Here is a 23,667-nt window from a genome sequence, read left to right as displayed (position 1 = left end):
AGCTTATAAGCTACATTGCTTGATGCATAATATGATAGTGAAATTCCATCATTCTATATTCATTTTTTGATTATAAAATTTCAACTTCATACTGCTTTTGCATTTTCTCGCAAAAAATAAATCACTGTAAAAGTTGTACAGGCCAGTTTTGTGCTTGGTTATGTTGACATCTTTTAAGCCTGGGTTCCAATTATGTTAGTGTTCTATCATGGGCCTAAATAAAATCTGCTGACTGGGCCTATTGGAGAGGAAACTTATTTGAACCAGTGTTCTTAACTCCTCCTATACCAGAATTTCTAATGAAAATACATCAACCTCAACCACATTAAATATTTTATTTAATTGCTAACTAATCCTATGTTAGGAAATGTGATATCTCTATGTTATGAAATGTAAACAATTTTACAACACCAAGTTATAGTCCAGCAATTTTATTTTAAATTCACAAGCTTTCGGAGGCTACCTCCTTCCTCAGGTGAACGATGTGAATTATTCGTGAATAATTCTGGAGCGCCCCTCATATCAATCTTCCATTTTATTTCTGGTTTAATTTTTTTCCTAACCTACTTGTTAAAGAAAGAACCTATATGTATTTATAGTGCCTTTCAAGTCCTCGGAATATCCAAAGACATGGGACGGATAGCAAATCTGAAAAGAAAATTATTCACGAATAATTCCACATCGTTCACCTGAGGAAGGAGGTAGCCTCCGAAAGCTTGTGAATTTAAAATAAAATTGCTGGACTATAACTTGGTGTTGTAAAATTGTTTACAATTGTCAACCCCAGTCCATCACCGGCATCTCCACATTATGAAATGTAGTAAAGGCAGCTCAGAAGCATATGTTTATATAGAACTACAGTACATACTGGAAAGTCACAAAATGAATGGGAATGGTGGGCTATGAGCAGTACTCCTCATTTGTGTTACTGGAACAGAACATATAATCTTTTGGAAGAAGTGGGAAGTAGAAACAGTTCAACACAAACCGTCTATTCCCAAGCAGTGCTCAAGTAGAGTTTTTTTTATCATAACACACAATAAGGGAAGACTGATAAATATCTCCCTTTACAACATTTGGGATTGTATGACCATTCAATTGAAATTTATATACTCTTTAAAACAAGGATGTTATTTCTTCATTTGCTGGGTACCGTCTTTGAGATTAAATTTCACAATTTAGGATCTATTTATTTCTTGGTTAAATCTTTTCTGCAAATTAATGCAGTTCATATTATGAGAAATGAGAGCAATTCAAATAATGCAAACATGCAACAATCACACATATCTATATTTAGGCGAGATGAATACTGCATGTATTTTAAGGCTGTTTTTTTTTAATTTAAAACATATTTTAAAACAAACTCACTATTTTTCTAAGATAGAGTAGTATATGTTCAGAGGAATTATGCTATAAAATGAATAGATCGAGTAATGCAAGCATGCCACGCCTACACATCAGGTATCAGGCAGGATGAAAATGCATCTCACTTACATTACTGATAGATTTTTGTAAAGCTTCACCTAGAAAGTGCCGCTATGAAAAAGATCACAGGAATAAAAAAAAACGTTCAGAATCTAATTGTGAAACTAAGAAACAAAATTTGGAGGAAGAATGGTAAGAAAATACAAATGTTTATTATGAACAGTGTGATAATTTTGTCACACAGTTACAAAAGATATGGTCAAGATAATGAGATATTCAGTATTTACACAATTGGGCTGAATTTTAAAACAGCTCTTTTAAAATTCAAGTCACATCAAACAAGTGTTTCTGGTTGTCAAAAAATGGTGTTGATACAACAGTCAGGCAGTGTAAAATTCAAGTCACATCAAAACATAGCTTCTTTTTTGAAGACTTCTGCCATGTTAATAGGTTTTGTTCATGATTTTTGATGCTACAAATTTTGTTAAAGCGTGCACTATGAAAATGTTCAGAAAATGCGTTTATTGTAAACAATATCGTAAACAATGCATCAAAAATTTTCTACTCCCTCTTTTCAACATTTTTTGTGCTTTGGAGAGGCTGTGCTCAAAGCAAAGAACACTTTTTATGTCTTCAATGCATTGTTAGCATTAAATGCTCCCAGACTGTGTTACATGCAGATTAAAGCTCCTGCTCATGAATCATAACACACTCTCAAATTATGAAACTGTCTAGATTCACTTTACTTTATACCCAACATACAAAGCGCATTACAGAAGTCTGGACTTAATTTTGTTCCTTTTAAATATAATTGTAATGATGTAACACCAGTTATAGAAAAAAGATACATGCAGAATTATTCACAGAATATATCATGAAACAATACGGTAAGAATAAAGTTTTCTTCTTATTTCAACAGCTGGCCTTGTATATACATCTATAGCTCTTTTATAATCTTATATTAAGGAAAAGCAATTGTCTTATTCAAGTTTTACTAAAGTTGATTTTGATTATGAAAATATTTATGTTGTATGAGAGATTTGCATGGTTATGTTTAATACCCGGGTGCAGAGATTAAAGGAAAGAGCTCTGAACTACACACCTCATCAACTGCTACCTTTGATATAACGGAGTGAGACTGTGTAATTGCTGGAGACGGCACTGCACAGATGCTATTTTTAGAGTAGCAGCCTCTGGCATATTGAACCTACAGTACATCAGTATAGCCACAAATCTTTAAAGTTGCCAGAAAGAGAATTCTGTGGACAAGTTCCATTATTAATAAGGCACAAGAGAAAGGCAGATTTAAACAAAAATATCCAAGAATTACAAACTAATTGAACATCATCTGTCTCTGTCTTCAAATATTTTTCTCTCTCTCCTCCTACTGTTTCTAGAGGTTTCTCACACATGTTCCTTTATTGAATTTGTATCTTTCACTTTTTTAAAGCCTAAGGCACCCAAGCAAGATGGTGCCTGTGTAGGATATACTTTTGCCTCAGTTAGGTAGACTTCCTAGTGCTGTCACAGTAAATTTGATGCTGAAGCACTGATCAGAAGTGTCAATGGATTGGGACACACAAACCCATCAGGCAGGTTGAGGACTCAGACTGAGCGGAAAGGCTGGAACTGGCTAACAAGCACATTCCTTTCTGCTGAACAAAGGGAATCCAAGAGTATCTGTATTCTGATCCTCTATTTGGAGGCTTGGGACTTAGACTGACAGCAAAGGCCTTGGGTAGAGGCTGGAGGAGGAAGTAAAGTCAGGAGAATATGCTGAGAGATGAGTCCAGGGGGCCTGTAACAAATAGCCAGCTTCAGGCAAGCCAAAGGGAATTTAGGGCATGACTGGGAAGTATTGGGTTTGTGTGGCTGCTGAGAAACTGATCAAGAATATGCAGCCAATAACTGCTTGCATCTGATTTAGGTTAGGAATGAGCAAGGAGAGTTGAGGTATCGCAGTCACCAATAAGATGCCCAAAATCAGCTGGATAATGGAGAAAAACAATTCTTATTTTTATTTTGTATAGGTTAATGAACATCACCTGAAGAGAAAATTTGGCCATCCAATAACTCAGAACTGCTAAAACCAATGTCCATAAAGACTGAAGCAAGTACTCTTACAATCACTAGCCCAAACAGGAAAAAATCTCTTTCAATTACCAGATAAAGCCAATCATTCTAACTTAAGTTTCTTTTGGGGTTTTTTGAAAGCCAAAAGATTCCTGAAGACATAAATGCTGTTGAGTATTTGAGAATGCAAAAGGATATATTCCGGTTTGATTTTTGGGAAGTTTTGATCTGCTGTAGTACACAGGAAGCTCAAGATGATAAATCAAATATATTTTAATCATTAGTTGAGCAAACAATTTTCATTACATTTTTATTCTATTATATACTTAAAATGACCAGAAGATGCAAATAGCTCATATTGAATTCATTTTTCTGTACTCTGCCATTGAAAAAAAATGAAAATATAATCATTCATAAATATGCATCTGGCTCTATAGTGAATTCAATCCAATTAAAAAGCATGAGTAATTTTCACGAAATCACAACCACTTTGGAACTTTATTCTCAAATATTCAGAACTTTTTTTTTAAAAACCATGGGCATGATTTTTACTCGGAGCCAGGTACCCCGCGTGTCCGCAGATTCGTGTGGGGAACCCGGAAGCGAATTGAGTGCGTTGCAATCTGCGATCACAACTCAATTGAAGGTGAGTATTTCAGCTTGCGGGTTTCCCATGTGCTGGGCAGCTAGATTGACAGGCAGTGAAAGGAGCTGCAAATCAGAGAGGGAGGGGGGAGGAAGAGAAAGATCATCGGCACTGCCTTAAAATCACTGGGGGGGGGGGGGGGGGGGGAGGGAGGCTGATGGTGATGTCATGTGGACGACATCGGAGGTCCAGCCAGCATTTTTGGGGGGGTGGGGGTCACCCAACGTCGACATCGGAGGGGGGTCAGACAGCATCAGAGATTGGAGGTCCAGCATTGGGGGGCTGAGAGCCAGGTGAGCTTGATGAGCCTGGATGAAGCACTCCTGCTCCTCCGGGTCCACAAGCTGTGCAGTAAAGGCAGTTGTTAATTGTATTCATGTGATTTATATCAATTAGTGTTAATTGTATTCAGGTGGTGCATATCAATTGGGAACTCTCGTATCCATTTATAAGAGAGCTGATCTTTGGTGTGGTGTAGATCTCTGTGAATAAAGGCTTGGAAGCAACTGAAGACCAGGCTCTAGTATTCTATCCTTCACCACCTGGCTATCCAGCTTATTTAGACTTCCAGAAGGCATTCGACAAGGTGCCACATAAAAGATTATTACTTAAGATAAAAAATCACGGGATTGGGGGTAATATTCTGGCATGGGTGGAGGATTGGTTATCTAACAGGAAGCAGAGAGTTGGGATAAATGGTTCATTTTCGGACTGGCAACCAGTAACCAGTGGTGTTCCACAGGGGTCGGTGCTGGGTCCCCAACTCTTTACAATCTATATTAACGATTTGGAGGAGGGGACCGAGTGCAACATATCAAAATTTGCAGATGATACAAAGATGGGAGGGAAAGTAGAGAGTGAGGAGGACATAAAAAACCTGCAAGGGGATATAGACAGGCTGGGTGAGTGGGCGGAGATTTGGCAGATGCAATATAATATTGGAAAATGTGAGGTTATGCACTTTGGCAAGAAAAATCAGAGAGCAAGTTATTTTCTTAATGGCGAGAGACTGGAAAGTACTGCAGTACAAAGGGATCTGGGGGTCCTAGTGCAAGAAAATCAAAAAGTTGGTATGCAGGTGCAGCAGGTGATCAAGAAAGCCAACGGAATGTTGGCTTTTATTGCTAGGGGGATAGAATATAAAAACAAGGAGGTATTGCTGCAGTTATATAAGGTATTGGTGAGACCGCACCTGGAATACTGCATACAGTTTTGGTCTCCATACTTAAGAAAAGACATACTTGCTCTCGAGGCAGTACAAAGAAGGTTCACTCGGTTAATCCCGGGGATGAGGGGGCGGACATATGAGGAGAGGTTGAGTAGATTGGGACTCTACTCATTGGAGTTCAGAAGAATGAGAGGCGATCTTATTGAAACATATAAGATTGTGAAGGGTCTTGATCGGGTGGATGCAGTAAGGATGTTCCCAAAGATGGGTGAAACTAGAACTAGGGGGCATAATCTTAGAATAAGGGGCTGCTCTTTCAAAACTGAGATGAGGAGAAACTTCTTCACTCAGAGGGTGGTCGGTCTGTGGAATTTGCTGCCCCAGGAAGCTGTGGAAGCAACATCATTAGATAAATTTAAAACAGAAATAGACAGTTTCCTAGAAGTAAAGGGAATTAGGGGTTATGGGGAGCGGGCAGGAAATTGGACATGAAGCTGAGTTCGGATCGGTCAATGCCCTGTGGGTGGCGGAGAGGGCCCAGGGGCTATGTGGCCGGGTCCTGCTCCGACTTCTTGTGTTCTTTAGATTTGTGGTTGGGATCAGATCAGCCATGATCTTATTGAATGGCGGAGCAGGCTCGAGGGGCCGATTGGCCTACTCCTGCTCCAATTTCTTATGTTCTTATGTTCTTATGTTCTTATGTTCTCCTGGATCCAGCCCTTCCTGTCTGCTTTCACCTGACGTGAATTGGAATCGATGGGAAATCTGAACAGGTAAGGTTAAATTCATATAAGTTTTCCAATACACAAAATAATAAGTACCTCAAGTATTTCATTGAGGTACATTGCCCCTTTAAGTATTGGCCTGTCGGCTTTAAGTGGGGGCGGAACTTCCTGGTGTCTGCTGTGCAAACGCATACAAACCTGCCTGGGTTAAACCCAGGAGTGGGTGTGTTGGAGCCGGGATGTGGTCCCGCTCCAAATTTCTACTATTTTGACTGCCCACTTGCCTCCAACCCACCATTCTTAGGAGTTAAAATTACTCCCCATGTCTTTTTGCATAGCTGTGAAGGAAAGAAGGCCTGAACCAAGACCAACTTAAGTATAAACATCAATGGAGGCCTTAAAAATATGAAAATATGAGGCAAAGTACGTGTGTGATTGTCATGGTCTGTGACACAGATACATTTATAGCCATGAGGCAAATAATTTTATATTCAGGCCCCTATGATTGCCTCTTTTATGGTGTGTTGTGGAGGAGGGATGGTGACTCCTAAACTGACAAAGCAAATTTAATAACTAGTGGATCTCCAGTATTGTTGCACAAAGGCAAAAATAAATTAAGGATATAAAAGGGGAGAGCCAGGTTCCATCTGGCAATAATGAGGCGGCCAGGTAGGGGTGTCTAAGCGAGGGGTCAAAGGGAGCACTGCCATCTCACTGTGTGGTTTGGGTAGCTTTTCTTTAAAAACTTTCCTAATTTTTCTTCCTTCTCTTTTTCCCCATCTTTTCTTTCCTTCTATTTCTTGCTTTCTGTTGCTTTCAACTTTCCTGTTGCTTTTCCATTTAGGTTGCCTGCATTTCTGCTTTGTCAATCTCTTTTTCAGCATGCACGAATCTGAGTCCAGGCTCAGACGGTCTGTCAGGTTGAGACTGTGGCAGAACTTAGAAGCCACTGGCTGAGTAAAATGTGACAAGAGGCCAATCAGGGCTGGGCCTATGAGAGTGAACCAGACAGGTGCTGGGCAAGAGTGGATCGGACATGTGCTGGGAGTGTAATGTAGAGCAGCTAGCAGGTATCAGATTGGAGAGCTGCACATGGCTGACTAGACTTTGGGTACAGCCAAATCCAGCCAGTCAGCCAGACCCAGAACTGAAATGCCAGGAGTGAAGTTTGCCATGCATGCAAGAAAGTAAATATTGCCCTTGTTTGGTCTGGCATGCATCCGGCTTCAAAGTACAGCAGTGTGGGTGGGTCTGGTGCTGCTTGAAAACGTGGGATGATGTATCCGGGATTGAGGTGGTCATGAGGCCCGGAAGGATGGGGCATTGGGTCAAACTGGGGTGTGGTACAATTGAAAGTTGTTGGAGTGATTGGAAGATGGGAGGAAAGTGGGAAGTTTCTGATTTTTTTCCCGAACTACTGAACTTGTGCTTCTTCATTTTATTTTTAGGGGTATATAGCTGTGGATCTACTGGAGTTCTGAAATCCTGGCACTGAAAATCAGGTCCTGAGATGTGCCTGCTGCATTCATGACATTAGTAGACTTTTATAAATATTTTTATTTCTATTCAGTACAGCAGTGTATTACTCCCTGGCTTGTTTTCTTAAGTTTCAGAAATGCCCCAAACACAGTGGATCTGGCAATCACTAGAAGAGAAAAAGAGCAGGTCCATACCATGGCTTAGACCCCCATCACAATTTAGGAAGAGGCAGTAAATAGTGGATAAGCAGAACATTTTTGTGGAATAAGTTATCTGGAAAGGCTACTGAAATGGACTTAAGAGGCAATAAGAATTGAGTAGTTGGATCAAAAGGGGACAGGGCTGTTGGGCCTAAACCTTTTTTCTGTGCCTAAAATTTCCCATATACTTACATTCTATACGTTGGAATATTTTTATGGTGTACTGCTTTAGATAGTGAATCAAATCTTGAATAAAAACAGAATTAGATTTTTAAAAAATGATAATGCACTGGAATTATAAATAACTATTAATTCAAAAACAAACACAAGGCAGCTCAGTGGCAGAATACACTAGTAGGATCTGAGTTTACTCTATCATGAGCAATGATATCCCAATCAGGGGAAATACTAAACAGAAGTTAAACACTGCTCCATGGGAAAAAAGAAAAGTAAAAGTAGGAAAGGCATTCAGTTCTAATTACAGAGCACCATTGGCAGAGACCTGGGAACAGATCATCATTTAACCCTCTCAGCCTAGCGATGCTACGTTAGACTTGGGAGAAAACGCACTGAAAAAAAGTGGGGCAGAGTTATATTATTCTACAAAACCACAAAGGTTGTGTTGTTCTATTTTGTTGATTCAGGTGCATAATATTCAGCACAAGAAATTTACAGATCACTGACAGATTTATAGTACAAGCAAATATTTTAAAACCTGCAAAAGACATTTTGTAAAGAAAACATAAAATACTTCATCATAAATATAGAATAGTGTGTAATCCTTGCAACAGGTTACCCAGTGAAGGGATAAAAAGAAAACTAGAGCCTACTTTGTTCAAACACAGTCCTATTATGATAGAAAAATCATTGGTTTTATTTCAGAATTATAAACTGAAAAGGTAAAAAAAAAACCTCACTAACATCTGTACTAAGCTAGAAGCTCCAAACAACCAATAATCCAAGGACTGTGCTCATATTTCAACTGAATGCTAATCAACAACAACTTGCATTTATATACTACCTTTAATGTAGTTAAACGTCCCAAGGTGCTTAATCAAGCAATATGATTAAGTGGGTATGCTGAAAAATGACTCAGAAGTCATTAATTATTGCAAACATATCATTCCAAAGTCTAATGATCATGCTACATTTGGAAATCTAGTAACCTCTATTAAACAAAATTAAGCACAGAAAATATTGTTTCTACATTTTCAATTTAAATTATGGGAATGATACAGTCTTTGTTGACATACCAAATATCTCCATGCTGCAACAAATAGAAAAATGTAGTTTGGGCACAACAGTCAGCCGAGCTAACACTACATTTTTATATGGCGATAAAATCTGGACTCTACCACTGATACGGAAGCAATCAGAAAGATTCCACCAAAAGCATACAATCTCTGGGAGCTGGAGAAGAGGATAAAGTGCTCCTCTTCTATTGATTTGCTGCAAAACTTTGCACATGTAGACACTGGATAAAGACAGGGTCAGGCTTGGCTGGTTTATGGGTTCTTCTTCCATGCCCACCTCCATGAATAGGAAGCCCACCCATACTCACAGTTAAAGATGGCACACAAAGAATGATTACTTGGTACCAGAAAGCTCCCACCACTGCTGTCAGTGGAACTTTACCTTTTAGCATGAGTGACTGCCTTCAGGAGAGAACAGGTAAAGTAAAAAGAGGGGGAAAATATAAACATATCTGTGGTAAAATCAATTACAACCTTCCAGCAGAGCTACAGCATTAAAAAAAATAGTTTTTCTATTTTCCCTTATATTTCCGTTTGGCTACTTAAGGCAATCATACTGATGCATTAGTGCAAAAAAAAGCAAACTTCAGTTTTAAAGAAATTCAGTTTCTTTTTGACTTGTATTTATCACTGCTATTTACTATAATCAGGTGAAGGAAGGAAAAATGGTTTTGCAAAGTATAAATTGCATTTAGATAGGACAGTGTTTTTACAGCTGAAAAGACCCAGTCACCTGATTCAGAAGATCTTCCACCTTCTTCTGCCAGCCTTCTTTCTCTGCACTGATTTTCTGGTCCTTCAGATGTGATAGTTGAGCCAGAGCAGATCTTTTCTCATCTGCATGCTGTCTTTCTAACTTCTCACACAGTGCCTCATGTTGCTCCCTAAGATATACACTTTACTTCAGTGATATAAAATATAAAAGGTTGGCAAGCTTTGATTTGTACATGTAAGCATAGAAACATTTAGGCAGTGAATTTCCTCAATTCATAAGGCTTAGCAACTTAATAAAGGAACAGTTAATGCTGAACAATTTTCTGGTTTGCCCCAAGAAAATCCTAACTGTCCTTTCCTAAAATTCTTCCCTTGTGTACACCAGTTGCAAAAAGTTATGAAACTTGGTGGCTTGTCAAAGGCTTGTTAAAAGCCAATTTAAGATCCTTGGAGTCAAATTCCAAAGCTTTATAAATTTCTCCAAATGATGCATTGATATAAACAGTTTAAACCTTGCATTGCAAAAGCAAAACAAGTGGGCATAGTTTGGAACGGAAGCAGAAGAGCCACACAAATACAGGGCTTTTTTTGTGTGCTCAATGGCACAGGTAGAGGATTCAGTGCTTCATTGGTCAATGAGCAAGTGGAGAAACAGCAGCCAGCCAAGGAGTTGAGAGAACATAGGAGGCACACCAAAACTTGCCTATAACATAGGAAGTACCACAAGAAAGCATTACCGAGGCCTGAGGAGAGTCTAGGTCAGCAGGGAGGTTCACAATATTCACACAGCCCGACATTCTCAAAGCACTACCAGTTAATAACAAATACCACAGCACTCAACCTCAATGTTAAAGGGTTATTCCAGGCATCCACAAAACATCCATGTTAATGTTCCATTGCATAAAACAATGACAAATGCTACACAAGAGAAACCTACATATACTTTTGCATGGAGAAGCAGACACAATTTTCACTCACAACGATGACTTCTGTAGGGTGTAACGTATCATAGGTTGTATACATATTGCCTTTTGAGCAGCAATACACAACCCCCTATCCTACATTAAGAGGAAGGACTTCTATTCAATGAAATAAATGACCGCAACATGAAAACCATTCTGGTGGTTGCACTTTTCCGCTGGAGCACTCAGGATTCCTACATTCCTTACAGTGATTTAGTGGTTATGGTACTGGACTAACAACCCAGAGCTTGTGAGTTCAAATGCCACCATAGAAAATTGTAAAACTGAATCTGGAAATTTGTGGGTTAGCACCAGAAAATAATTGTCATAAGAACCTAACTGATTCACTAATGTCCTTCAGGAAAGGGAACCAGTCACCCCTACCTGGTCCGACCTACATGTGACTCTAGTCTTACACCACATGATTGATACTTAATGCTCTCAGTCTCATCTAAGGATGGGCAATAAATGCTGCCTTGCCAGTGTCGTCCACATCCCAAAAACAAAGGGGATGAAAGATTGACTTGTATGAGAGCACTGAAAATGTGGCTCATGCCATCTGTGTGCCTTCCCAAATCCCGGCAGAGCAGAACTCTGAAACACTTGATTGCCCAGGAGAGTGGATGAACAGGTACTTGAGGTGCTCATACAACACTTTATATGTCTGAACCACTCAGGGATGGGGCAGGGGCTTATAATATACCCCAAAGAGAACTGTCAGAATTAACGTTGTGTGTTGCATGCTGCACAATGTCACTAGCCTTACCATAGAACTGCCCATGGACCAGCAAGAAGACAAGGAAGAACATGAAGGCAAATAGTCAGCAGCAGCAAAGCCAGTGTAAGAAGAGAGACTGGCACATCAGGCTTTTGCTAGTGAATTCATCCTGTAATGAGCCCTGCACGTGGTCCTTACAACACTGAACAGTGCCATCTTGTATCTCCTATTTGCTGTACCTTTCATGTTTATCTCCATTACATTTCATCTCTATACATTGTCTCAGCAAACAGCTCTGTGGATCATAGCCTATCCAGCACAAAGTTCTCAAACCAACTACCCTTTTCCTTGACCTCCACTGACTCCCTATCCCCCAGTGTATCAACTTCAATATCCTCAGATTCAAATTCCTCCATGGCCTTGCCCCAATCAATCTCTATAACCCATTTCTAGCCTACATTAGAGCTTGCATCGTCTGTTCTTCTGGCTCTGGCCTATTGTGTGTTCCTCCTCCCTTTTCTGCTCCATTATTCTCAGCACCGCCTGCAGGGATGAAGTGGCTAAACTTTGGGATTCTCCTATATCCCTTCGTCTCTCTCCCCTCCTTCAAAAGCTTCTCCAAACTATACCTCTTTAATTGTGCTTTCAGCACCTCTAAATTTCCCTCTACTTCCAGCTTCCCTGTATAAATGTAACAGGTGTTCTAATGTTGTTGTCTGCTTTTCTGATAAGCACATTGAAAGGACCAACTTCAAGGGATATATGTAGAGCTCTGTTTTTATTTATGTAATAGTGCATGCTAATGAGTATTGTCAATGGTGCCTGCTGCTATGCTGTATGTTTGTATATTGTGAATTAGTGCACTATGATCTACTTTGTGTGTTACTCTTAAATGCATCCCTTATTGAAAGAGAACATACAGTGACGATCTGCAAGTTTTCCATACAATTGTTTTTACTTCCAATGGCTTGCTACCTTCATGTGCTAGTGACTGAGGACCTCACACCAGGATATCCTGTGCTTTACTCACTATGGTATACTCTCAGGCCCATACATGTTGATACCTCAACTAAATGCTGCCTTGCCAGTGTCATCCACATCCCAAAAACAAAGGGGATGGAAGATTGACTCGTATGAGTGTACTGAAAATATGAAGGGCAAACGATCTGTTCCTGTGCTACTTCACACATATCCCTCGCAGAAGACCTCTTGAAGACTGCTGATCTTGTCAAGTTACAACAAAGTCTCTAAAGCCCCTCTTAGTTATCTGCATGCTTTCTCAAAGCTCACTGAAGCTAGCTATTATTGCATCATGAAGTGTGAACTTCAATGCTTCAATAGCATCAGTAAGAAATTTCATGAAAGAAGTTCCTACTCCGTTTTCTCTTGGCACCACTGTTGTCCCCACTGCAAATGCCAAATGGTCAATGGCAGAATGCATTCCATCACAATAACCGCATTGGTATTGGCAGAAATCTGGATGCAGGAAGTCCTTCAAAATAGCTAGACCACTTTTCAGCGTGTGGCAAACAGATTACAGTGACTGGGGTATACATTCATGCTTATACACCATCTGCATATGAAAATTGAACCCATGGGGTCTGAATCCCAAAGCGACACATCAAGAGCAATCATCGCAGTGACTTCTGTATATTACCAGGATGTCCTTTCTTTGGCCAACACGCTGCCTTTTGCTCACCCATGCCTGGTGACTCATCCAGTGATCCCACTTCAAACTCATTGAATACAACGTCCAGTGTATGTACCTCTGGCTGTCATTTACTTCAAGTTGTGATGATGATGCAGTGTGTTGTGATGAGAATTCTGGCTGTAAGGAAGCATCTTCCTAATCTGTGGATCGGCCTTCTCCAAGTCCATTGTGGCAGTGATGTCAGAAGAGAAGATGGAAGATTATAGTTTCTGTTAACAATATTGTGGCACCCACCATCACTGCATGCTTTCTTGTGCGGTGCTGCTCAATGCTCATTTGTTCCCAGATAATTATAATTCTTGGCAATGCAACACTGAGAACATCAACATCATCAATAACCAACAACTGTGCTTCATTCAGTTTTGGGCACCGAACCACAGGAAAGATATGCTGACCTTGGAAGAGGAAGAGTGCAGATTCACCAGAATTATACCAGACTTTAAAGGGTTAAATTATGACAACAGGTTGCAAAATGTAGCCTGTATTCTTTTGAGTTTAGAAGATTGAGGGGCGATCTAATCGAGTCGTTTAAAATGATAAAAGGATTTGATGGGGTAGGACAAAGAAACTATTTCCTCTGATGAGGAAATCCAGAACAAGTGGGCATGATGTTAAAATTAGAGCCAAACCATTTAGGTGTGAAATCCAGGAGCATTTTTCACACAAAGGGTAGTGGAAATCTGGAACTCGTTCCCCCAAAAGGCTGTGGATTCTGGGTCAATGGAGATGGAGGGTTCATGGACACTCCAGGGCATGAGGTCTGTAGGATAGTGTATCAAAACAGGTTAAATGGCTTGACACAAGCATAGAGCATGATGGGATAGTCAGCATATAATGTGAAGAAACCTAATTAAACTAACAAAGCATCTTTTAATTTCTGCATTTTTTGCATGGATATCGAGCAGCAACATTTTGATTGTTGCAGCAAAGGTGAACAGCCCGCATTCATTCTTACCTATACAGTCGTGTGTACAGACACAGACAAACCTACCTGGGAATGTCTGAGGAAAACTGTCCTTTTAAACTCACCAAGGATATAGTGATGGATTTGCTTAGTCTAATTGAAGCTGACCTACATAGCCGCCTTCACATGGATGACGCTGCTAGTGGTTATCAAGGTTACCACAAAGTTGAGCTTTTATGCCTCAGGTTCATTTCAAGCTACTATAGCAGACACCAGCAATGTAAGTCAATTTTAAATGCAAAGATATGCTGATAGGGTTAGATGAATTAGGGTGGGAGGAGGCTCGTGCGGAGCATAAACACTGGCATAGACCAGAATGACCTGTTTCTGCGCTGTAAATTCTATGTAAGATATGTAAGATTATAATAAACTAAAACATTAAGGCCCAGTGAAATCAGAAAATTACTAAGAGAAAAGGGATGAGCTCAGCCGAACAATGTAAGAAACGTAGCCTTGAGAAATACAGATAAGAATTGGGCCCTTAGTTCTGACGGTTTTGTGATGAGACCAGTCAGGTGACATCTACTGAGTCAGTCTGAGTGACAGTTGCAGACAAAGAAATTGTGCAAGTAGGTACGTTTCAAGAAAGGTATAAATATGTAATGAAACCCTTCATCAGGTGAACTCAGCGTTAGGAACAACCTCGAATGGCGAGGCTTCTAGCTCCCGATGAGTCTCCTGCTAGTGAGTGTATAGACGTATTGCTTGCTTGTATTACTCGTGCGTTGTCAAATAAAATCTCAGTCAAGTTGATGACTTCTGGGTCTCGAGCCTTTATTCTCAGTGTGGGGGTCACTCTGACAACAGGATCCAGGCATCTGAAGGCACAGTTCCCAATGATGGGGTGAAAGAGAGGGGTGCACAAGAGGCCAGTGTCAGAGGAACAGTGAGTTTTGGGAGAGGGGGCAGAAATTGGGATGGAGGAGGATATGAAGATGGAGACGGGCAAGCCCATGAAGGAATTTAAGCACGTGGATGAGAAATTTTAATTGGAGGCATTAGGGTACTGGGAACTAATGTAGGTCAGCAAGGATAGGGGTGATGAGTTAATGGGACTTGCTGCAAGATAGGATACAGGACACAGAGTTTATGAGTTAAAGTTTATGGAGGATGGAAGTTCAGCCTAAGAGCATTGGAGTAGTCAAGTTTGGAGATGACAAAAGCATGGTTGAAGGTTTCAGCAGTAAACGAGCTGAGATAGGGGGTAATGTTGCAGAAGTGGAAGTAGGCAGGATATGGGGTATGGAGCTCAACTCGGGGTCAAATAGAATGCTGAGATTGCGAACAGTGTGGTTTGCCCTGAGACTGTGGCCGGGAAGGAGGATAAGTCGGTGGCAAGGGTACAGAATTTTCAGTAGCTGCTGAGGATGATGGCTTCGGTCTTCCCAATGGTCCCGTGTAGGTACTGCTGAGCCTATTGGGACCTATCTGCCCAGGGATACCCTCATAGTGCTGCCTGGATGCAACTGGGGCAGGCAAAAGCAACTGACCTGCTGTAATCCTGCCATTATTATGGTCATAACATAGCATGGCTAATATCAGGAATTTAAGCAGAGTAGAGGAATCAAACCTGCATCAGCCAACACTCCATGATGTGCCTTGGGAATGTGTGTGTGGTGTGTGGGTGTGTGTTTTTCATAGAGTACACACGTCCTGTACACATCCACCTTACTTTCTATTACAATTTTTCACTCTGAAACAGCAGCAAATCAGAACTGATAAGATAGGAACTATATGAATCAAAAGTGAAGAAAGTAGATAGAATACTCTCAATGAGAAACTATTAAGCATTTGTGAAAGTAACTAATCCTGACCAAGTCAGGTGAACATACCAACGGGAAAAAAAAATGGACCAAACGATTTTTGAAAGATTCCGGAGGTTCTTTTCCTCAGTAACTGAAATGTCTAATTCTCAAAATAAGGTTTAAAGCAAAATTTTAAAATTACATATGATTAAACTTATCCACTGAACTGTCTTAGTGCTTTTTTAATGCTTTCTGTGATGTTGTTACTTCAAGGCTTCAGCCCGCTGCAATAAGCTAGGCTTCAACTAGATTTCCCCAGAACAATTTTGCCAGTCACCAACGAGATCTGTGTTTCTAAACATATGGTCCTTGCAGCATTTCCCAGCATTCATCAGTAGGTTTCTGATTTAAAATAGGGTATCTCCCCTCAATCGGGAACATTTGAGTATCTTTGCTTTAGCCGAAAGACTCGGAAACAAACTGATAATTCAATTCTCAAAGCTTTTTTTTTATTATTCTTTCATAGGATGTGGGCGTCGCTGGCGAGGCCAGCATTTATTGCCCATCCCTAACTGCCCTTGAGAAGGTGGTGAGCCGCCTTCTTGAACCGCTGCAGTCCATGTGGTGAAGGTTCTCCCACAGTGCTGTTAGGAAGGGAGTTCCAGGATTTTGACCCAGCAACGATGAAGGAACGGCGATATATTTCCAAGTCGGGATGGTGTGTGACTTGGAGGGGAACGATCAGGTGGTTTTGTTCCCATGTGCCTGCTGCTCTTGTCCTTCTAGGTGATAGAGGTCGCGGGTTTGGGAGGTGCTGTCGAAGAAGCCTTGGTGAGTTGCTGCAGTGCATCCTGTGGATGGTACACACTGCAGCCACAGTGCCCCAGTGGTGAAGAGAGTGAATGTTTAGGGTGGTGGATGGGGTGCCAATCAAGTGGGCTGCTTTGTCCTGGATGGTGTCGAGCTTCTTGACTGTTATTGGAGCTGCACTCATCCAGGCAAGTTTAAGGTATTCCATCACACTCCTGACTTGTGCCTTGTAGATGGTGGAAAGGCTTTGGGGAATCAGGAGGTGAGTCATTCTCCACAGAATACCCAGCCTCTGACCTGCTCTTGTAGCCACAATATTTATATGGCTGATCCAGTTAAGTTTCTAGTCAATGGTGACCCCCAGGATGTTGATGGTGGGGGATTCGGCGATGGTAATGCCGTTGAATGTCAAGGGCAGGTGGTTAGTCACCCTCTTGTTGGAGCGTACGGTACATATATTTACCATTATACTTACCCTTCAGTCACCCTAAGGCTAGGTGGTCCTGTTCATGAGCTTGTCCCATTCCTGCTCTTAATTCCCCCTGCCCAACCATGTTGCCACTCCAGACCTCAAACTTCTGTCCCTACTTCTGCCACTCTGGGACATGCCTTTTCTGGACAACTGTTGCGTTGTACGTCACATCATTCTTTCTTGGTGCTGCTAAAACTCTGGCAAAATTACCACTGCATGGAAACTCATTTCCATGGAGATAAAGTGTTTCAAACACTGATAATTTTAATACTTATGCATAAAACAGAGAATCTAATTTTCCATTTTGTCACTTTACTTGATTTAATCAATTTTGGATACCATTAAATAAAAAAAATCTAATGGCATTATTACAAAAGGAAATTCTAGTTAACTGGCAGTAAGATTGCATTCAAGCAGAACAATTGAATTACCTTACAGTTGCTTTCCATTTTTGTTCCAGGTCCTTTTCCAATTTTTCCAATTTAAGTTTCTCTTCTTCTTTTGTTGCGGTCAGTCTTGCCTCATAGTCCTGCCTTTTCTGTTCCAACTCTCCCTATGGCATACAAGTGCATTATTCTTGCTACTGTAGTAAAGTCATTGTTTAAGAGCTACAAAAAGGTAACTTCTGCTGTAATTACTTATTTGAAGCATCATACAATTTTGTCAGTTACTATAGGGTTTTATCCCAACAGTTTTACCTTACTTCACAACAGAGACCAAATCTCCACACTTCTTCATACAATGATGGGACTGCATGCTACAAGACTACTAATTACCCCATATCTATTGTGTAATGCACCAGAGATCATATGGATGCCCTTCACATTCTACCAACTGAGAGGAGGCTCATGTGGAGCATAAATGCTGGCATACACCAGTTGGGCCGAATGGCCTGTTTCTACTCTGTAGACGCTATGCAACTCTAAGTATCTTTCGACTGAGTCTCTAACAGACATTACCTGGGAGATGACATGCACAGACAAGTCATCTCCCAAATAAGCTATGTTAAATGGTAGAAACAGGGAATGGGTAGCCAAGAACTACTCTTAAATTATATGGCTTGCCTTTACTTTTCTGTTGAAGGAGGCTGATTTTATGATAAACTCCTCTTATAGATCAGTCATAACAACCATTGTCTAGCACATTAAGTAGAGAAGATACCCTTCTGGTTGTTACTCTGCTGGCCATCTGATAGTCAACTTCCTTTTGATGCCTGACAGCAATTGAAAATCACATTTTATTGGATTCTTGAAAACCTATCAATGTTTTTAAACAACTTGACTTCTCTTAGAACAAAGTTTCCTTAATGGCCTAGCCATTAGAGATAATGAATGTCATCCACTTCTCCCAATCTGTGGATTCACATTTCAAAGAAGCATTGCCCAACCAAGCAGCAATCGTTGGCCTAACCAGTTTTGAAGTACAGATTGCAGCACCAATGATGGCTAGTCGACTCTTACTGAATCTGTGGCGCATTTATTTACTATCCTATCACAGAGGAAAAAAACTCTTTTCAACTACAGCTAGCTAAACCAATCCTTAAATATTTACCCATCTTAATTAAAGTTACAACCATACATAATACAGAAGTTCTCCCTATTTTACATAGGATGAAAATTTTACTTTTGTCACATGGATTTCTTGGAGATCTGTAATTTAGGAATGTAAAAATTAATAATGAAATAAAGGAAGCCTTGTAATCAAAATGTGAAAGAACCACAGATATGTACCTCACTGTGTCAATTTTATTGCCAAATTCATGAATTTTCTTGTGATCTTGTGGTCACAATCATTCTTCAAAATCAGAAAGTGCCTTAACTCTCAACTGGCATGGACATGGTCCTTTGCTTAGGTGTGCTTAGCCTTGGGAAATGTATTGATTAACAAATGATTTTGAAGAGGGGATTGTACCTGATTTCAGCATATTTCTAGGTCAGAAGGTTAGATGCTCCTTAGAAGGGACTTAGATGTGCCAGAGATCAGAGAATCAAGTCTTCCTTAACAATTAAAGGATCATAAGAATGTTCATTATTTCTTCTACCCAAATGATGTGAATAACCTGTGATATTGGGCTGGGGCGGGAAGAAAAGTATATAAAAGGCGTGGTCAGCTTTCCAGCTGTGGAATGGACACTGATGCATCATTCAGCAATACTGTCATCTTGGACTGTGGAACAAAAGTCTGTTAAAACTCTTGTTTGAGAATGTGGCAAAGGCTTATTTCCATATAATCCTGTACTGAAATAAAATAATAACTGCCAACAAATGGAATGGGCTCATCGAGCCCTTGCACTGAGTCTGGAACAGACTTTCCACTTGTAGAACTCATGGAATGAAGGACGACAGCAGAGACAATCGGTCAGCAGGAAAGATCATTAGAAATCAATACAAATTCTGAAGGCAGGAATTAGCAAAGACCAATGGCCTCGACCCACTCCCTATTTTGTTTTTGGTGAAATCGATCCCAGTGAAGTAGGCCTTGGCAAGTTGTTAAAAATGGATCAGAAAACAAACTGAAAACAAAAACTATGAGAAAACTTTTCCCTCGGTCTCAAGGAACCTCAATAATATTAACGGAAAACTCTCCCCAGCAGGATCATGCAACAGTAGAGAAAGTATTAAACAGCTCGGTTACAAGTATAAAATTTAGCAGACATGAAAAAAAAGGAAACAGAAACTGAAGGGGTCCAGCTAGGTTTCCAAAAGCAATTGACAACTGTCCATCTAGATGAGTTCTAATTCAGTAGTGGGGTTTCCAACTGTTCTTTTAAAAAAAAATAAGGGTTTAAAAAGCCTAGGGTTTTAAGGAGGGTCTTCAAGGAGGAATGGGAGGTGGAGAGGCGAAGGTTTAGGATGGAAATTCCAAAGCTCAGGGCCTAGAAGGCTGTTGGCATAGCCACCAATGGGGGGGAGGGGTGAAGGGATTTTGGGATCCACAAGGGGCCAGAGTTGAAAGAACACCGGATTCTCAGAGAGTTGTAGGGCTGGAGAAGGTTACAGAGATAGGATGGGGCAAAACTATGAAGGAATTTGAACACAAAGATGAAAATTTTAAATCTGAGTCATTGGTGCACCGGGACCCAATGTAGGCCAGCAAGCACAGGGGTGATGAGTGAGGGAGATCTGGTGCGGGATAGGATAAAGGCATCAGAGTTTAGGGTGAGCTGAAGTTTACTCATTGTGCAGGCCAGGAGAGCATTGGTATTTTCAAGTCTGGAGGTAACAAAAGTATGGATGAGGGTTTCGAGGTCAGATGGGCTAAGGTGAGGCAGAGACGGGCGATGTTATGGAAGTGGGAATATGCAGTCTTTGTGATAGCGAAGGTATGGAGTCGGCAGCTCTGCTCAGGGTCAAATAGGATACTGAGGTTGCGAACAATCTCGTTCGACCTGAGACAATGGCCAGGGAACAGGTTGGAATCAGTGGCAAGGTACGGATTTTGTGGTGAGGGCTAAAGACAATAAGCTTTGTTCTTCCCAATGTTTAAGGGGGGAAATTGTGGCTCATCCAGATCTGGATGTCGGACCAACAGTCTAGCAATACTGAGGCAGTGGCGGGATCGCGAGAAGCGGTAGAGAGGAAGAGCTGGGTGTTGTCAGCGTACATGTGGAACCTGACCCCGTGTCTTCGGGCGATGAGAAAGAGAAGGGAGTCTAGGTTAGATCCTTAGGGAACGCCAGAGGTAATGGTGCGGGGGCGGAAGAAAGGCTATTGTTGGACAAGTAAGAGTGGAATCAAGCAAGGGCAGTCACACTGAGCTGAGCAATGGCGAAGAGGCATTGATGGAGAACGTGTGGTCGGCCATGTCAAAGACAGCAAAGAGGACGGGAAGGGATAGTGCACCACAGTCACAGAGTTGCAGGAAAGATTGGCATGGATTTGGGAGGCAACACGATAAAGGATTTTGGAGAGGAAAGGGAGGTTGGAGATGAGGCTGTATTTAAAATCAGATAAAATTATATGTCAGAAGATATTAATTTAAAATAAATTCTTTTTATTAGATTAACTTAATGTTAGAACAAGATCTCAATTCAAACTTTTTCTCTTCATATACTTATTATAGTTTCTTTCTCATTGCAAATTTTTATTCACCACCTTCAATATGGTCTTCAACTATAACAAATTTTCACTGACAGTGTACAAAAGCTTTTGGCAGCAATGGGCTATAAATAAAATGTCCACTTTGGACTCAGCTATATTTTAAAATCAGATTCATTACAGAGATTTCAGGAAATTGTGCTGTAAACCTAATTTGCTGTTTGAAGTGTAATTTTATTTTATCTCTTAAAAAGTTTATTTTTAAATTTATTCTCTTCTACAATGTGTGTCCACGGAGCTGCTCATAACCATACAGATTCCTTCCAAAAGAACAGCAGAGCAGTCCAAGGTGCCACCTTTGCCTGTAGCAGATACCTTTCTAGAATAGCTCAGTATGATGATTTGGGTATTATCCATTTTTCTTCCCCTCAAGATGAGAAGCTCTACTAGAAAGAGGCAATTCCCCAAGTTGATAAACAACAAAAATTAGGCCAACGGAGAAGCTACAGGCAGCCTTGGGATTCAAATTTGTGATCACTGGATTGTTTAGGTGTTCACAGAAAACAGACTTCTTGCCTCAAGGAATGCACTTTTCACCAGCTGTCAATTATGACAAACCAACTGTTCATCACCATGGAGAAGTTTATAGGCCATTGGCCCTAACCTACAAGAGATGGACTGCAATATATTCAAAAATGAAAAGAAGGGTCAGAGCGTGTGTTTAACAGGAATTTAAAATGGAAACATAGGGATAGGTAACTACAATGTTGGTAAGCCATTAGTACCTGCACAGAAGAAAGGGAATCACTTGTCTCTCTGAGCTTGGCCCTGGTATAATCCAGTTCTTTTTGCAGCCTTTCCTGAGCATCCTTCAAGCTGGAAATATGCCCTTCGGCTGATCCTAGGCCTTGCTCACTCTTTTTCACAAGCTCTTGTAAACGGCACACCTAGTAAAAGAGGAAGTGCCACATGACTATTAATGCTTCCAAAAAGAACTTAGGAATAAGTTTTCTTTAATTCTAGGCCCATTTTCTGATTCAGACTTGACCACTGACCTTATATACTCAAATAAAATTGTAAAAATTGAAAAATGAGGAAAATATACAATACGGTTATCACAGATCCCTATTGTGTATTCAGACAGATTGTAGGTTTTCAGATTTGGTGCTGAAGTCTCTGGGGTAGAATTTCCACAGGGATTCTCCCGATCTCCTGCTGTTACCCCAGAAAGAGGGTGTAAATGGTCATTTATGGGTTCTTTTCAGGGTCTCCACCAATCTTCACCAAAGATCTCCCCCAGAAATTACTGGTGTCTATTTTTGTCTTTCTAATTGATTATTTTATACTTTTGATATTCACTTTTCAAATCAAATAAAATCTTTCCAATTACATTCCACCAAAAAAAATTACATCATCATATTGCAGCAAAAGAAATCTCTGATTATAGCGGCTCCATTGTATACCTCAAAAATAAAATTTAACACATGCATAAATAATTTACCAAAAATAACTTTGCCCTCTCCTCCAAAAACAGGACAATGCATCCCTCTGGGCTACTAGGCATCACAAAGTCTGGGTACACCATCCATTAACCCATTCTTATTATTCCAACCCAACCAACTAACTCCCTATGGTTGGAGGACTCACAACAACCTCTGAAGCGCATCCCCACAAAGACCGTTATTCAAAGGAGGAAACATGTGGTTCGGACTCCCAAGACATGTAAAGGAATCATCTCGCTAGTTTACATGAACAAACTGGCCTGCTGATTCCAACAAGATTACAATTCTCAGGACCTATTATTGCCACTGTTTTCCCCCATGGTACCCGCTGTTGTCACTGCCCCCTTGCCACAGTCTCATGAAATATATTCGCCACCAGTAAATCCATCACAGCACTGAATATCCTCTGAAATGCATGGATATATTTTTGTGGCCAGAAATTATATCATATGACCAGGCCAAAGCTTTTCTTCAGTTTTAAACAGATTTATGGATACGAAGAAATTCAACTTTAATTCTTGCAGCCATCGCAGAAGAATCTAGAAACTGCCTCCTTATATTTGCAGAGGATCCTTGGGTGTGTGTTAATATTTGTAGAGGGTTCTCTGGAGTGTGTTGATATTTGCAGGGAGTTCCCCATACAAAAAAGTTTCAATACCTCCAAGTTACATAAATGTAAAGGATTAGAGATGCACGTGTGCACTAAACCATAGTACAGACCAGGGATAGGTGCCTTTACCCAATAAGTCATCAGGGAATCAGGATGGACTAGGGATTGGCGTTTTTGCTCAATAAACCATTAGGGAATCCAGACAGACCAGAGAACAGTGCCTTTATCCCACAAAGGGAGGCTTTCTAAAACAAAAGGACAATTTCTGCTGAATTTGTGAGCGTCTTTGTGGAGCGATTTAGCAGTGACGATAAGGTTGTTAATCCAGTGAAGATTTGCAACTGTGGGCTGACAGTTGGTTAATTAGATACTGTAACATTTACATTAAGGTATCAAGTGTAATAATTTTTGATCCATCTGATAGAAGGCATTTGGAAGAAGGTGGTCCTCTGT

At 40.6% G+C, this 23,667-nt stretch overlaps 1 protein-coding gene across 5 annotated transcripts in view; it reads right to left on the bottom strand.

Annotated features, from left to right (window-relative positions):
- fam184ab (family with sequence similarity 184 member Ab) overlaps positions 1-23,667 on the bottom strand; it is a 162,828-nt gene that overhangs the window by 57,788 nt on the left and 81,373 nt on the right. For 3 of the 5 annotated variants that reach the window (XM_067984673.1, XM_067984674.1, XM_067984676.1), the window contains exons 7-10: positions 21,888-22,049; positions 17,497-17,618; positions 9,703-9,853; positions 1,495-1,536 (exon numbers count right to left, since the gene is read on the bottom strand). In XM_067984673.1, the coding sequence (XP_067840774.1) occupies positions 1,495-1,536; positions 9,703-9,853; positions 17,497-17,618; positions 21,888-22,049 (477 nt within the window). The remainder of the gene's footprint in view (positions 1-1,494; positions 1,537-9,702; positions 9,854-17,496; positions 17,619-21,887; positions 22,050-23,667) is intronic. The other 2 variants (XM_067984675.1, XM_067984677.1) reach the window with 1 other exon arrangement.

This window comes from Heptranchias perlo, chromosome 5, assembly GCF_035084215.1.
Source record: "Heptranchias perlo isolate sHepPer1 chromosome 5, sHepPer1.hap1, whole genome shotgun sequence".
Lineage (NCBI taxonomy): Eukaryota > Metazoa > Chordata > Chondrichthyes > Hexanchiformes > Hexanchidae > Heptranchias > Heptranchias perlo.
The sequence above is the reverse complement of the archived record's forward strand: the minus strand, read 5'-3'. Positions and strand labels throughout refer to the sequence as shown.